At 43.2% G+C, this 15586-nt stretch overlaps 1 protein-coding gene across 1 annotated transcript in view; it reads left to right on the forward strand.

The window, feature by feature from the left end:
• Nucleotides 1-15509, forward strand: part of KPNA6 (karyopherin subunit alpha 6) — a 28665-nt gene extending 13156 nt beyond the window's left edge. Inside the window, exons 4-14 of the mRNA XM_054292210.1 lie at nt 170-269; nt 535-629; nt 1422-1553; nt 1725-1813; nt 3943-4042; nt 4941-5104; nt 7037-7115; nt 7207-7332; nt 8639-8766; nt 10166-10344; nt 14033-15509. Coding sequence (XP_054148185.1) covers nt 170-269; nt 535-629; nt 1422-1553; nt 1725-1813; nt 3943-4042; nt 4941-5104; nt 7037-7115; nt 7207-7332; nt 8639-8766; nt 10166-10344; nt 14033-14217 — 1377 coding nt within the window. The 3' untranslated portion in view covers nt 14218-15509. The remainder of the gene's footprint in view (nt 1-169; nt 270-534; nt 630-1421; nt 1554-1724; nt 1814-3942; nt 4043-4940; nt 5105-7036; nt 7116-7206; nt 7333-8638; nt 8767-10165; nt 10345-14032) is intronic.
• Nucleotides 15510-15586: the final 77 nt, after the last annotated feature.

Raw genomic sequence — 15586 nt, forward strand, 5'->3', positions numbered from 1 at the left:
TTATCCCATTCCCCCAGCATTGCAAATGTGAACTGGAGGATTTCTGCTGTGTTGGGATCCCCAGGTTTGAATCTTTGGATTTCTGTTTAAGCCCAAATTGTAGGATGTGATGCCTGGAATAATCCCAGTGTGAAATAAAACAATTTCTGTTTCCTCTGCCTCTTTCCAGGAGGGATTGATCACAGGGGAGATGGTGGAGATGCTTTTCTCAGATGACCCTGACCTCCAGTTAGCAACCACTCAGAAATTCAGGAAATTACTTTCCAAAGGTAAAAATAATTCATCCCTATCTAAGATCCAACAGAGCCTTTTACAGGGATTTGTGCACAAAACTTTGCAGGTTGGGGGAAAAAATGTCCATAATTGAGAAATATGATAATATTTTGTATTACTGATGATTGCCAGTTGTGGTTTGTACAGAAAATAATTCTGCCAAGCTGCCCTGATGAGTTCAGCCCAATTTGAGATAATTTAATTAACACTTCAGGTTTGTTAGCCCCCTGTTCACTCCCTGACACTGCCTTGCTGTTTCAGAGCCAAATCCTCCAATAGATGAGGTGATAAACACTCAGGGAGTGGTGGAGAGGTTCGTGGAATTCCTGAAAAGAAGTGAAAATTGCACATTACAGGTAAAGGAGATTCTGTATCAATTCTTCAGGGTGTGGAGCTGTTTATTCTGTGAACCCACAGGTGCTGTGTGGGGAAAATATTTTGAACCCCAAAAATGTGATCTGTGGGAGAAGACAAAACTGTAATGCTGTAATGCTCAGGCAAAATAAATAAATTGTAAATTGCTCCAAATTAAATGATTGGAAAAATAATTTAATTCTGACAAAAAAAAATTAATTCTGGCAAGAAAATAATTTAATTCTGGCAAAAGAATTAATTTAATTCTGGCAAAAATCACCTAATTCAGTTGATTTTATTCTCTATTTTTCTGAATCATACTTATTTTATTCCTTTATTTTTCTGGATTAGGCTGATTTTATTCCTTTAGTTTGCTGGATTAGACTGCTTTCATTTATTTTTCTGAATCAGGCTGACTTTTTTCCTTTATTCTGCTGGATCAGGCTGATTGTATTCCTTTATTTTTCTGAACCACACTGATTTAATTCCTTTGGTTTTCTGAACCACACTGATTTAATTCCTTTGGTTTTCTGAATCAGGCTGCTTTTTTTCCTTTCTTTTTCTGGATCTGGCTGCTTTTATTCCTTTCTTTTGCTGGATCTGGCTGCTTTTATTCCTTTCTTTTGCTGGATCTGGCTGCTTTTATTCCTTTCTTTTGCTGGATCTGGCTGCTTTTATTCCTTTCTTTTTCTGGATCTGGCTGCTTTTATTCCTTTCTTTTGCTGGATCAGGCTGATTTTATTCCTTTCTTTTTCTGAATCACATTGATTTTATTCCCTTTATCCTCCTTCCAGTTTGAGGCTGCATGGGCTCTGACAAACATTGCCTCGGGCACCTCCCAACAAACCAAAATCGTCATCGAGGCTGGGGCAGTTCCCATCTTCATAGAGCTCCTAAACTCTGACTTTGAGGATGTTCAGGAGCAGGTAAGATCCCTCCTCACTTTGAGATTTTGAGGAGAACCACAAATTCAAAATGCAGTGTTGAAATGGAGTGATCCCAGCTGCCTGGAGCTGCAGGAAAATTGCTTTTTCAGCACACTGCCTGTGTGTCCCTGTCAGAAAATGGATGCTGAAGCTGTTGGTGTTTCCTTTCAGGCTGTCTGGGCGTTGGGGAACATTGCTGGAGACAGCTCTGTGTGCAGAGATTATGTCCTGAACTGTGCCATTCTCCCTCCCTTGTTAATGTGAGTAGCCATGAGCAGCTCTGGACCAGGGAGCAGGGTTGGAGCTGGGCCATGGATTGGGGATCAAACCTGCTTCAGAGGGGTGGGATTGTGTGGAGAACATTCCCTACAGAGTGCCTGGCAATGCTGGGATCTCTGGAAATCAAACCTGGTTCAGAGGAGTGGGATTTTGTGAAGAACATTCCTGACAGAGTCCCTGGGAATCAAACCTGCTTCAGGGGAATGGGATTTTGTGGATAACATTCCCTAGAGAGTCCCTGGCAGTGCTGGGATCTCTGGGAATCAAACCTCTGGTTCTGAGTGGGAATTTGTGGATAACATTCCTGACAGAGTCTCTGTTAGTGTGGGATCTCTGGAAATCAAACCTGGTTCAGAGGAGTGGGATTTTGTGAAGAACATTCCTTACAAGAGTCCCTGGGAATCAAACCTCTGGTGTTCTGAGTGGGATTTTGTGGATAACATCCCTGACAGAGTCCTTTGGAATTAAAACTCTGGTTCTGAGTGGGATTTTGTGGATAACATTCCTGACAGAATCCCTGGGAGTCAAGACTCTGGTTTTGAGTGAAATTCTGTGGATAACATTCCTTACAGATTCCCTGCACTGTGGGATCCCTGAGAATCAAATCTGGTTTAGAGGAGTGGGATTCTGTGCATAATATTCCTGACAGAGTCCCAGGGAATCAATCCTCTGCTTCAGAGGAGTGGGATTTTGTGGAGAACATTCCTGACAGAATCCCTGGCACTGTGGGATCTCTGGGAATCAAATGTCTGAGTGAGATCCTGTGGATAACATTCCTTAGAGATTCCCTGGTAATCAAACCTCAGGTTCTGAGTGAGATTCTGTGGATAACATTCCTTACAGAGTCCCTGTCACTGTGGGATCCCTGGGAATCAAATCTCTGCCTCAGAGGAGTGGGATTTTGTGGAGAACATTCCCTACAGATTTCCTGGCAATGCTGGGATCTCTGGAAATCAAACCTGGTTCAGAGGAGTGGGATTTTGTGGAGAACATTCCTGACAGAGTCCTTGGGAATTAAAACTCTGGTTCTGAGTGGGATTTTGTGGATAACATTCCTGACAGAGTCCCTGGGAATCAAACCTGCTTCAGGGGAATGGGATCCACAAAATTTCACTCAGAACATTCCCTACAGAATCCCTGGGAATCAAGACTCTGAAATGAATTTCACTTGAGTGAAATTCTGTGGAGAACATTCCTTACAGATTCCCTGGCACTGTGGGATCTCTGGGAATCAAACCTTGTTCAGAGGAGTGGGATTGTGTGGAGAACATTCCTTACAAGAGTCCCTGGGAATCAAACCTCTGATTCTGAGTGGGATTGTGTGGGTAACATTCCTGACAGAGTCCCTGGGAATCAAGACTCTGGTTTTGAGTGAAATTCTGTGGATTACATTCCTGACAGAGTCCCTGGCACTGTGGGATCCCTGAGAATCAAATCTGGTTTAGAGGAGTGAGATTCTGTGGATAATATTCCTGGACAGAGTCCCTGTCACTGTGGGGTCCCTGGGAATCAAATCTCTGCCTCAGAGGAGTGGGATTGTGTGGACAAGATTCCCTACAGATTTCCTGGCAATGCTGGGATCTCTGGAAATCAAACCTGGTTCAGAGGAGTGGGATTTTGTGGATAACATTCCTGACAGAGTCCTTGGGAATTAAAACTCTGGTTCTGAGTGGGATTTTGTGGATGAAACTCCTTCATGCTGCTCTGGAATCACAGGGTGTCCCTCAGCTCCTGCTCTCTGCTTTGCTGTGGGTTTTTGGGATTGGAGCAGGATCAGGTCTCTCACACCACCTCCCTCAGTGTGGTGATAATGAATTCTGTCAGGCCTGGGCTCTTGTTCTCTGACAAGAATTAATTCCCTGACAAGAATTAATCTTCACCCCACCCTGGAAAAGTGAGGTTTTGTCCCACATATCTGATTTTGCTGCTTGGTGTCAGCCTGACTCCTCACCCCACAGAGCTCAGACTGAGCAGTTTGTGTCTCTTGGTTTGTGGTGACGACTGGGAATGTTTTCCTGGGCTGAACTGGGCCTAAATATTTTAGTTTTAATTCTTTTGCTTCCCTCTATTCCACATCAAGGCCAATAATCCCTGCTGATTCTCTCTTCAGGCTCCTCACCACGTCCACCAGGCTGACAATGACACGAAATGCTGTGTGGGCCTTGTCAAACCTGTGCAGAGGGAAGAGCCCTCCTCCTGAATTTGAGAAGGTGAGGAGAAATGCCCTGGTGGCAGCCAGGAGATGGGGAAAGACCCACTTGGGAGCTTTGGCTGGGTTATTTTGGGCTGTTGAGCAGGATGAGGTTTTTCCTGCTGAGGTTTTTCCTGCATGTTTCATTTTTCCCAACCTTTCTTCTGCACCCCTCAAATAAGGGACAGGCCCAGGCTTCCCTAGAAAGTTTCTTTAAACCATTTTCTTATGAACTCTGGAATTTTGAGACTTCAATTACAACCAACAACTATTCTGAGAGCTGGAAATGCTAAAAACCAGAATTCCTGTCCAGGGAACCTAACTAAAGGTCCTGCTGCCTTTTCAGGTATCTCATCCTCCTTTGGCAACACAAAAATATTTTTAAGAAGTGAAAACATGGTGATTTAAGTGAAACCTCACATGTCAAAGCTGGGAAGCCTTTGGTGAGGGCTGAAATCTGAATTGAATATAAATATAAACCCACTTAAATGATTGTGGTGAACATTGAGAGGCAGAAATGGAGCAGAACTCTTTAATAGGAGCTCCTGAAGTTCAGTGTAACTTTTCAATGTAATCTAAGTGTAGCAACCAAGCTGAGGTGGCTTCAGTGAGGGATGAAATCTGAATTGAGTGTAAATATAAAGCCATTTTATATTTACATATAATTGAGATTGAAATGATTGAGATGAACTTTGAGAGTCAAACGGAGCAGAACTCTTTAATAGCAACTCCCACTGTAACTCCTGAGTGTAAATTAAGTGTAGCAACCAACCTGAGGTGCCTTTGGAGCTGTGCAAGAAGGGATCTGTGGCCACGCAGGGCTTGCCCTGAGCAGTGGGCAGGAGCAGGGGGTGTTGTCCTGCAGCTGTGCAGCTCCTGGCCTGCTGACTAACCCTGGCTGGTGGCTGTTGTTGCAGGTGTCCCCCTGCCTGCCAGTGTTGTCCCGATTGTTGTTCAACAGTGACTCTGACCTGCTGGCCGACGCCTGCTGGGCTCTGTCCTACCTGTCTGATGGTCCCAACGAGAAGATCCAGGCTGTGGTGGACTCTGGGGTCTGCAGGAGGCTGGTGGAGCTCTTAATGTGAGTGACAATCCATCTAAATCCCATCAAACACGGGATCCAGGCACCTGAGCTGGATCCATGAGGGTCTGGAGCAGGTTCACAGCTGGAATGTGCTGGTTTGGCTTCCTGAGCTGAAGATTTTCCACTATGAAAAGATACCTGTGTTGGTCTCAACATCTGCCCCAAAAATTACAAATTCACTGATAAAGCAAACATTATCTCTACAAACTCATTGATAAAACAAACATATCCCTATAAATTTCTGGCTTGGCTTCCAGAGCTGAAGATTTTCTAGTTCTGCTCTACACTATGAAAAAGATATCTGTGTTGGTCTCAACATCTGCCTCAAAAAGTACAAATCATTGATAAAACAAATATTATCCCTATAAATTTCTGAATTCAGCCAATTTTTGAGTGTGGCCAACTGCACAGACAGCTGGGAAGAACTTTCTCCGTTCCCAGATTTCCTTAAAGATTGCAGAGTGTTTTGTGCTCTCAAACTTCAAATGGAAGCCTGTCACTGAGTGACAATCCATCTCAATCCATCTGAATCCCACCAAACCTCCTCTGCTCACAGGATCCAGGCACCTGAGCTGGCCCAGGAGGGTCTGGAGCAGGTTCACAGCTGGAATTTACTGGTTTGGCTTCCTCAGCTGAAGATTTTCTAGTTCTGCTCTACACTATGAAAAGATATCTGTGTTGGTCTCAGCATCTGCCCCAAAAATTCCAAATTCCTTGATAGAACAAATATTATCCCTATAAATTTCTGAAATTCAGCCAATTTTTGAGTGTGGGCCAGCTGCACAGACAACTGGGAAGAACTTTCTCCTTTCCCAGATTTCCTTAAAGATTGCAGTGTTTTGTGCTTTGAAATTTCAAATGAAAGCCTGGTTATGAGGGAAATCAAAAACAGTGGTTGGGAGAAATCAGCTTGGCTTTGTTTCTCCAAAATCTCTGTGGAAAAGGAGAGGGGTGGAATTTGAATTGAGTGTAAATATAAAGCCACTTAGAAATAATTGAGATGAACTTTGAGAGTCAAATGGAGCAGAACTCTTTAATAGGAGCAGGATGCAAAGGATCAAACAATATCCAAGTGCTGCAGCTTTGTTTTCAGTGGCTTTATGCTGTGTTTTGTGTGGCAGGGGATGGAATCCTAAGGAAATCCTGCAGATGGGATCATGGGGAGGGATCATGGTGAATATCCCAGTGGTCTGATGGAGCTGGGTTTGTCTCTGCACACTTTTCCTGCAGGCACAACAATTACAAAATGGTTTTGTTTTGAGTGGCTTTATGCTCAGCTCACCCTGTGTTTTGTGTGGCAGGGGATAAAATCCCAGGGAAATCACACAGATGGGATCATGGGGAGGGATCATGGTGAATATCCCAGTGGTCTGATGGAGCTGGGTTTGTCTCTGCACACTTTTCCTGCAGGCACAACGATTACAAAGTGGTTTTGTTTTGAGTGGCTTTATGCTCAGCTCACTCTGTGTTTTGTGTGGCAGGGGATAAAATCCCAGGGAAATCACACAGATAGGATCATGGGGAGGGATCATGGTGAATATCCCAGAGATCTGATGGAGCTGGGTTTCTCTCTGCACACTTTTCCTGCAGGCACAACGATTACAAAGTGATTTTGTTTTCAGTGGCTTTATGCTCAGCTCACCCTGAGTTCAGTGTGGCAGGGGATGGAATCCTAAGGAAATCCTGCAGATGGGATCATGGGGAGGGATCATGGTGAATATCCCAGTGGTCTGATGGAGCTGGGTTTCTCTCTGCACACTTTTCCTGCAGGCACAATGATTACAAAATGGTTTTGTTTTCAGTGGCTTTATGCTGTGTTCTGTGTGGCAGGGGATGGAATCCTAAGGAAATCCTGCAGATGGGATCATGGGGAGGGATCATGGTGAATATCCCAGTGATCTGATGGATCTGATGACACTTTTCCTGCAGGCACAACGATTACAAAGTGGCCTCTCCAGCTCTGAGAGCAGTTGGCAACATCGTGACAGGGGATGACATCCAGACCCAGGTGAGAGGAGAGGAATTAAGAATTCATTCCCTGCAGGGAATGCAGTGCCTGCCACTGCTGGTCTCACCTGTGCTTCCTTTTCCCCCCAAAGGTCATTCTAAACTGCTCAGCCCTGCCTTGCCTCCTCCATTTATTGAGCAGTCCCAAGGAATCCATCAGGAAAGAGGCGTGCTGGACCATATCCAACATCACAGCAGGGAACAGAGCACAGATCCAGGTACAGCCTTCTCCAGCCTGCCTGCAGTGATCCCACATTCCAGGCTCAGCATTAAGGATTTGCAGCTTTTTCCTTTCCCTGACCCTGGATTGGTTCACTTCTCTTATTCTGCAGCCAAATGAGCTAAAAAATGGGAATAAAATTGGGAATGGCAGCAGCACATGGGCTGAACCCCAGAGGCTGGATCATTGGAATTAGAGGAGATACAGCTCCTATTTCTCCATCTTCAATCCCTTGGAAGAGCTGGAGCTCCTTGAGGTGTAATTATCCTTTTCCTGATCTACCCAAGCACAGCAGAGTTTGAGTATTCCTCAAGTATTGCTGGAATTCCAGGTGTTGTCTGCTGTGCTGGTTATGGAATATCTGCTTTTAATAGGATTTGGCTGAGGAATAAGCCCTTCAGCTTGGGAATTGCCTCACATGGGACTATGGAAATGAAGGTTTCTTTCAGGAAGCCTTTTGGGAAGTGCATTGATCCCACATTCCAAGCTCAGCATTAAGGATTTGCAGCTTTTCCCTTTCTCTGACCCTTAGAGGCTGGATTGGTTCACTTCTCTTATTCTGCAGCCATTTGAAAATTTGCTGCTGCCAAATGGGACTAAAAAATGGGAATAAAAAATGGGAATAAAATTGGGAATGGCAGCAGCACATGGGCTGAACCCCAGAGGCTGGATCATTGGAATTAGAGGAGATCCAGCCCCTGTTTGTCCATCTTCAATCCCTTGGAAGAGCTGGAGCTCCTTGAGGTTTAATTACTGATCTCCATAAGCAGAGCAGAGATTTCAGAATTCCCCCAGTGTTGCTGCAATTCCAGGGTGCTGGTTATGGAATATCTGCTTTTAATTGGATTTGGCTGAGGAATAAACCACAGCAATCCCTTCAGCTTGGGAAGTTCTTCACGTGGGGCTATGGAAATGAAGGTTTCTTTCAGGAAGCCTTTTGGGATAATAAAATTGGGAATGGCAGCAGCACATGGACTGAACCCCAGAGGCTGGATCATTGGAATTAGAGGAGGTACAGCTCCTATTTGTCCATCCTCAATCCCTTGGAAGAGCTGGAGCTCCTTGAGGTTTAATTCTCCTTTTCCTGACCTCCACAAGCAGAGCTTTGAGCATTGCTGCAATTCCAGAGTTTGTCTGCTGTGGTTATGGAATATCTGCTTTTAATTGGATTTGGCCGAGGAATAAACCCTTCAGCTTGGGAAGTTCTTCACATGGGGATATAAAAGTGGAGGTTTCTTTCAGGAAGCCTTTTGGGAAGTGCTGCCAATGCCAATGCCAAGGCCTCTTGTGCCCTCTCTTGCCAGGCAGTGATTGATGCCAACATTTTCCCGGTGCTGATCGAGATCCTGCAGAAGGCGGAGTTCCGGACCAGGAAAGAGGCGGCCTGGGCCATCACCAACGCCACCTCAGGAGGGACCCCCGAGCAGATCAGGTACCCTGAGCCCCTCCTCACTGCCTGAGAGCAGGGGAGGGACTCCTGAGCCTCTCCTCACCTCCTGGGAGCTTTGCCTGCAGGGGAATTGCCAGGCAAAGCAGGGATTTGGAGGGAATCCAGAGAACAACTGAGCCGGGCAGAGCTGGGTTGTAATTTGTGATTTCCTTCTGGATGAGGATAATTTAATCCCAAATTTTCTCCATCCTTCTTTGGATAGTTGAGGCTAAATGTCTAAATTTAAGGACAGTGTGGACTTGACTTAATTTGAGCAGCACCTGGATTTCAGAAGGATTTTGTGGAGAACGTTGAAGGAGTAATTGAGGCTAAATGTCCAAATTTAATGATAGATAAAATTCCAGTGTGGAGTTAATTTGAGCAGCACCTGGATTTCAGAAGTGGCAGTTGGGTAGTTGAGGTAGTTGAGGGTTTGGGTAGTTGAGGCTAAATGTCCAAAATTCCAGTGTGGAGTTTATTTGAGCAGCACCTGGATTTCAGAAGGGGTAGTTGAAGCTAAATGTTCAAATTTAATGACAGATAAAATTCCAAGGTGGGCTTAATTTAAGCAGCACCTGCATTTCACAAGTGGCAGTTGGGTAGTTGAGGTAGTTGAGACTTTGGGTCGTTGAGGTTAAATGTCTAAATTTAATGACAGATAAAATTCCAGTGTGGACTTGACTTAATTTAAGCAGCACTTGGATTTCAGAAGGGGTTGTTGAGGCTAAATATCTAGATTTAAAGACAAGTTAAATTCCAGTGTGGGCTTAATTTGAGCAGCACCTGGATTTCACATGTGGCAGTTGGATAGTTGAGGATTTGGGTAGTTGAGGCTAAATGTCCAAATTTAATGACAGATAAAATTCCAATGTGGGCTTAATTTGAGCAGCACCCAGATTTCAGAAGTGGCACTTGGGCAGTTGAGGATTTGGGTAGTTGAGGCTAAATGTCCAAATTTAATGACAGGTTAAATAAATTCCAGTGTAGACTTAATTTGAGCAGCATCTGGATTTCAGAAGGGGTAGTTGAGGCTAAATGTCTAAATTTATTGACAGATTAAATTCCAGTGTGGACCTAATTTGAGCAGCACCTGGATTTCAGAAGTGGCAGTTGGGTAGTTGAGGTTTTGGGTAGTTGAGTCTAAATTTCTAAATTTAATGTCAGGTTAAATTCCATTGTGGACTTGACTTAATTTGAGCAGCACCTGGATTTCAAGTGGCTCCTTTCCTTAGAAAGAAATAAATCTGAAAACAGGGTTGCATGCAATGCAAATAAATGGATCAAAATTAACCTTTAAGGTAAATTTCTGGATTTTAGTTGGGCTCATCTCCTGTGCTTTCCCATGGAGCAAAGGTGATGCTCCTGGGCAGGCAGTGATGCTGGTGCTGCCCTCCCCCTGCAGGTACCTGGTGAATTTGGGTTGTATCAAGCCCCTGTGTGACCTGCTGACTGTCATGGACTCCAAGATTGTTCTGGTGGCACTCAACGGGCTGGAGAACATCCTGAGGCTGGGAGAGCAGGAGGCCAACCAGAGTGGGACTGGGATCAACCCCTACTGCAGCCTCATTGAGGAGGCCTATGGTAGGTTTGGGCACTGCTTGGGTGATTTTCTGCTCTTTATTGTGTTCCAAAATAGCCAATATTTGTCCCAAAACCTTTTTAAACTCATGTAGTGGGTGAGGAGAAAATACCTGCAAGTAAAAGCTCTGACCTGGAGGCCAAGCTGAAAATGGTGGCTTGCACCAGGAATATGAAGCAGAAATGAGCTGAGCTAAGGAAAAAGTGGCAGTTCTGGGTCTAAAATTGCTCTGAATCTACCCAGATTTGCACTTTAACTCCAGGGAGACTTTGCTTTTCCCTGGAGTGACTTAATTTGGTGCTGATGGATTTATTTTTTTTGTTCCTCCTTGATGCTTTGAGGAGGAACAAGTTCCTATTTTGGTCTGGAGCTCCCTGTGAGCTGGCAGTGGCTGCTGTGCCCTCTCATTGCTCTGAGTGTCCTGGTTCTCCCTGCAAGGACAATTCCTGCAATCCCTCAGGGTGCAGTGTGTGTGTGCTTGGATGTTTTGTGTTCTCCCTGCACTGACAATTCCTGCAATCCCTCAGGGTGCAGTGTGTGTGTGCTTGGATGTTTTGTGTTCTCCCTGCACTGACAATTCCTGCAATCCCTCAGGGTGCAGTGTGTGTGTGCTTGGATGTTTTGTGTTCTCCCTGCACTGACAATTCCTGCAATCCCTCAGGGTGCAGTGTTTGTGTGCTTGGATGTGCTCACTGCAAGGACAATTCCTGCAGTTCCTCAGGGTGCAGTGTGTGTGTGCTTGGATGTTCTCCCTGCAAGGACAATTCCTGCAATCCCTCAGGGTGCAGTGTGTGTGTGCTTGGATGTTCTCCCTGCAAGGACAATTCCTGGGATTCCTCAGGGTGCAGTGTGTGTGTGCTTGGATGTTCTCCCTGCAAGGACAATTCCTGCAGTTCCTCAGGGTGCAGTGTGTGTGTGCTTGGATGTTCTCCCTGCAAGGACAATTCCTGCAGTTCCTCAGGGTGCAGTGTGTGTGTGCTTGGATGTTCTCCCTGCAAGGACAATTCCTGGGATTCCTCAGGGTGCAGTGTGTGTGTGCTTGGATGTTCTCCCTGCAAGGACAATTCCTGCAGTTCCTCAGGGTGCAGTGTGTGTGTGCTTGGATGTTCTCCATGAAAGGACAATTCCTGCAGTTCCTCAGGGTGCAGTGTGTGTGTGCTTGGATGTTCTCCATGAAAGGACAATTCCTGCAGTTCCTCAGGGTGCAGTGTGTGTGTGCTTGGATGTTCTCCATGAAAGGACAATTCCTGCAGTTCCTCAGGGTGCGGTGTGTGTGTGCTTGGATGTTCTCCCTGCAAGGACAATTCCTGCAGTCCCTCAGGGTGCAGTGTGTGTGTGCTTGGATGTTCTCACTGCAAGAACAATTCCTCAGGGTGCAGTGTGTGTGTGCTTGGATGTTCTCACTGCAAGAACAATTCCTCAGGGTGCAGTGTGTGTGTGCTTGGATGTTCTCACTGCAAGAACAATTCCTCAGGGTGCAGTGTGTGTGTGCTTGGATGTTCTCACTGCAAGGACAATTCCTCAGGGTGCAGTGTGTGTGTGCTTGGATGTTTTCTGTGCTCACTGCACTGAGCTGGGGCAGCTGGAGGCTCCTGAGACAGGCCCTGTAGCTCCCAAATCCCTCATTTAAATCCCACTGGAATTTGGGATCAGCTGGGAGCACATCTGGATGAGCCAAACCTGAGATCCAGAGTTTGGCACAGCTGGGTTTGGGTGATTGTGCTCACAGGGGTCCCAGGATGAGGGAAGAGAATCTTGACTCCATGTTTCAGAAGGCTGATTTATTATTTTATTATAAACGTAATATTATATATAACATATATTATATTATATCTATATCTATATCTATATATATATCTATATATATATATATATATCTCAATATATCTACATATAAAGAAAAGCTTAAAAATCTATAAATAATAATTATATATTATAGATAATATATCTTAATAAATTATATATAAAATTATATATTTATATATGTTTATTATATAAATATATATTCATTAATAATATATAATTATAATTATATACATGATATATAATATACCTTAATAAATAATATATATATAATATTTATATAATATGTACTTATAAAATAAATATATATAAATATATTCTCATAAAATAAATATTTATAAAATTTATAAATTATAATTATGTGTAATATTATAGATAATATATCTTAATAAATAATATCTATTCATATATAAATATATTCTTATAAAATAAATATTTATAAAATTTATAAATTATAATTATATGTAATATTATAGATAATATATCTTAATTAATAATATATTAAAATTATATATTTATATATAAAGATATACTTATAAAATATATATATAGATATATACTTTATATATATTATTTATTAACATACATTATATATAAAATATTATATTTATTAAATATATATTTATTATATATATTAAAAGAAAATTCCATAGTAAAACTACACTAAAGAATAGAAGAAAAGGATTTCATCAGGCTAGCAAGGAAAGGAATGGATTAAAATTATAATAAAATCTTGTGAGTGACCAGAGAGTCTGATACAGTTAGACTGTGATTGGCCATTAATTAAAAATAACCACATGGGACCAATCAAAAATCCAGTTTTTGCATTCCACAGCAGCAGATAATCAATGTTCCCATTTCATTTCTGAGGCTTCTCAGGAGAAAAAGATCCTAGCAAAAAGATTTTTGATAAAATATCACAGGATTTATCCTGCTCCCAGAACTCTTCAGAGTGACAGTGGAACCCTGGAAAAAGTTAAAGATAGAATCTCAAATGTTCGGCTTTGTGCTTTCCCAGATCAACTGCACCTGCGTAAGCAGTATGATAAATTATATAATTGATAGATGTGATGATTGTTTAGTAATTAAATGTAATTATTATATAACCATAAGAAGAATAGTGAGAAACTATGTTGGAAATTCAGAGAGGGGCTAAATTTATGGATACAACAGAACAATATAAGTTTAATAATTAACATGAAAGTTATGAAGAGATTTTTGTTTTATTTTTAGCACATCAGTCTCAAAATACAAAATGGAGACATGACAGTTCAGTGATCTACACTAAAAAATGTCTCTTCTAGGAGGGCTCATACAGCAATACATAAAATCATTTCAGTCTACATTTTTAGCTAATTACACACAGAAAACACATATTGACAAGCATTCTATCTAATCTTATAAATCATACGTAATGGTAGCTAAAATAAAGACTAGTTCATAAGAGATAAAGAGCAGAGTTGTATTCATACTAATCTTCTGAAGATACACATTAAATAACTTTGTTGTTATCTTCAAGCTAATTCTACAGAGCTAATTCTTCTATTGTTATTTGTCACGTCTAGTGTTTGGGAAACTTTTTCTTCTTGTATGGGAAACTTTTCTGCTTGCATGGGAAACTTTTCTGCAACGTTAACAAAACTCTAATCTAAGGCATACATACCTTTTTTTTTACCATTTCTTAAAAATCCTCGAACTTTATGGATTCATTCGATCATTTGGGATGTACGGTCGGAGTCAGATTTGGGTTGAATACACCCCGATTCCCAGAGCTCTGAATAAAAAGCACCACAAATAATCCCTCTGTGATTATGTGGTTTTGCACGCTAACAAGAGGACAGACAGCGAATTTCTTTCTCTCATCCCATTCCATTTTCTCCTCCCCAGGTCTGGATAAGATCGAGTTCCTGCAGAGCCACGAGAACCAGGAGATTTACCAGAAAGCCTTTGACCTGATCGAGCACTACTTTGGGGTGGAGGAGGACGCGGCCGTGGCGCCCCAGGTGGACGAGAACCAGCAGCAATACATCTTCCAGCAGCCTGAGGCTCCCATGGAAGGATTCCAGCTATAATCCTGGGGGAAAAAAACTCACAGAACCCCCCAAAAAACCCACCACAAACTCTCTGGAAGGTTTGGGAGAGCAGCTGCTGGTCCTGGCTGGGAAGGTTGGACACACACACTGCAGCTGTGTAGGAAAACTCTGCAAAAAGCAAGAGCTCCTGGAGAGAAGGGGAATTTCTGCTCCTGGTTCCTTTGGGTGCTGCTCACCTTGGCTTTGGAGGCAGGAAGGACACTGAGGTGACAAGTGGCACCTCTTGGTGGCTTCTTCTTTTGTGGTGGTGTCTCCCCAGTGCAGATTTGAACCTCGTTGGGTGAGGACACAGAGAGGAGGGAGCTGTTCTGGCCACAGTAATTCTGCAAAACCTGGCTTGATCTATTTAAATTTCCTTTTTTTTTTCCCTTTTTTTTTTCTCTTTTTTTTTTTTTTTTTTTTTGCACATGTTACTCTTTATTAAAGACTCTTTAATATGCCAAGAGCAAAAATTTAGCCCTGGCCTTCCTCCTTCAGGTGGACAGTCCTGGTGAAGCCAGGACCAGTTCCCTGATGAAAAATACTGAAAATGGACAGAAAAAAATGAGAAGTTCTCTCACTGCTGGGAAGTTTTGGGTTTTTTTCTGCTGCTTCCCTTTGTCTAGATTTTTTTTTTGTTTGATTTTTTTGTTGTTTTTGAAGAACTGCTAGTGGTATTTCCAAGGATTAAAAACAAAACAAAAACAAAACAAAAAAAAAAAAAGCAACAAGAGCCCAAAGATGGGAACTGGGGTGGATTTTTTTGGAGCAGGAAGCACAGCTGCTGTTGCACAGGTTTGGTTTGCATTGTACTGACTGAAATGCTGAAACCCACCTTCATCTTTACTTGAAATACTTTATTTGCCATGAGAAACATGGGCTGAATTCTGGGGTTTTCCTGCTTTGGGGTGGAGGAAAATCCCAGTGCTGATGGGAGCTCCAGCAGCACCAGGTTTTCAGGCTGACCTGCTCACAGTCAGCTAAATGCACATTTTCCTTCCAAAACCAACAAATCTCTGTATTTTTTATATTCTAGATAGGGAGATATTTGTCTAATTGGGCCACAGAGAAAATTCTATATGAAATTCCTGTGATTGCTGTAAATGAGCACTGTGAGGCAGGCACACCTGCAAACCCCCGGGGCTCGGCGCTGCCCCCGCCGCTCCTCCCGGTGCTCACGGAGCTCCCCGAGCCCTCACGGCGCTTTTTGGGCCGCTTTGCCACGATTTCGGTCAAAGCCCCGCTTCTGGGGTGTCCCTTGTTGTGGAACGAATAAATGCACCTGTGCAGGTGTCCGGCTGTGCTGTGCTGTACCGGGGCTGATCGGTGACCTTGGGAGGGGCTCCCGGTGCCCGGTAACGGCGGCGGC

Source organism: Melozone crissalis, unplaced genomic scaffold, assembly GCF_028551555.1.
Source record: "Melozone crissalis strain CALT ecotype California unplaced genomic scaffold, PUWL_Pcris_2 ptg000108l_1, whole genome shotgun sequence".
NCBI lineage: Eukaryota > Metazoa > Chordata > Aves > Passeriformes > Passerellidae > Melozone > Melozone crissalis.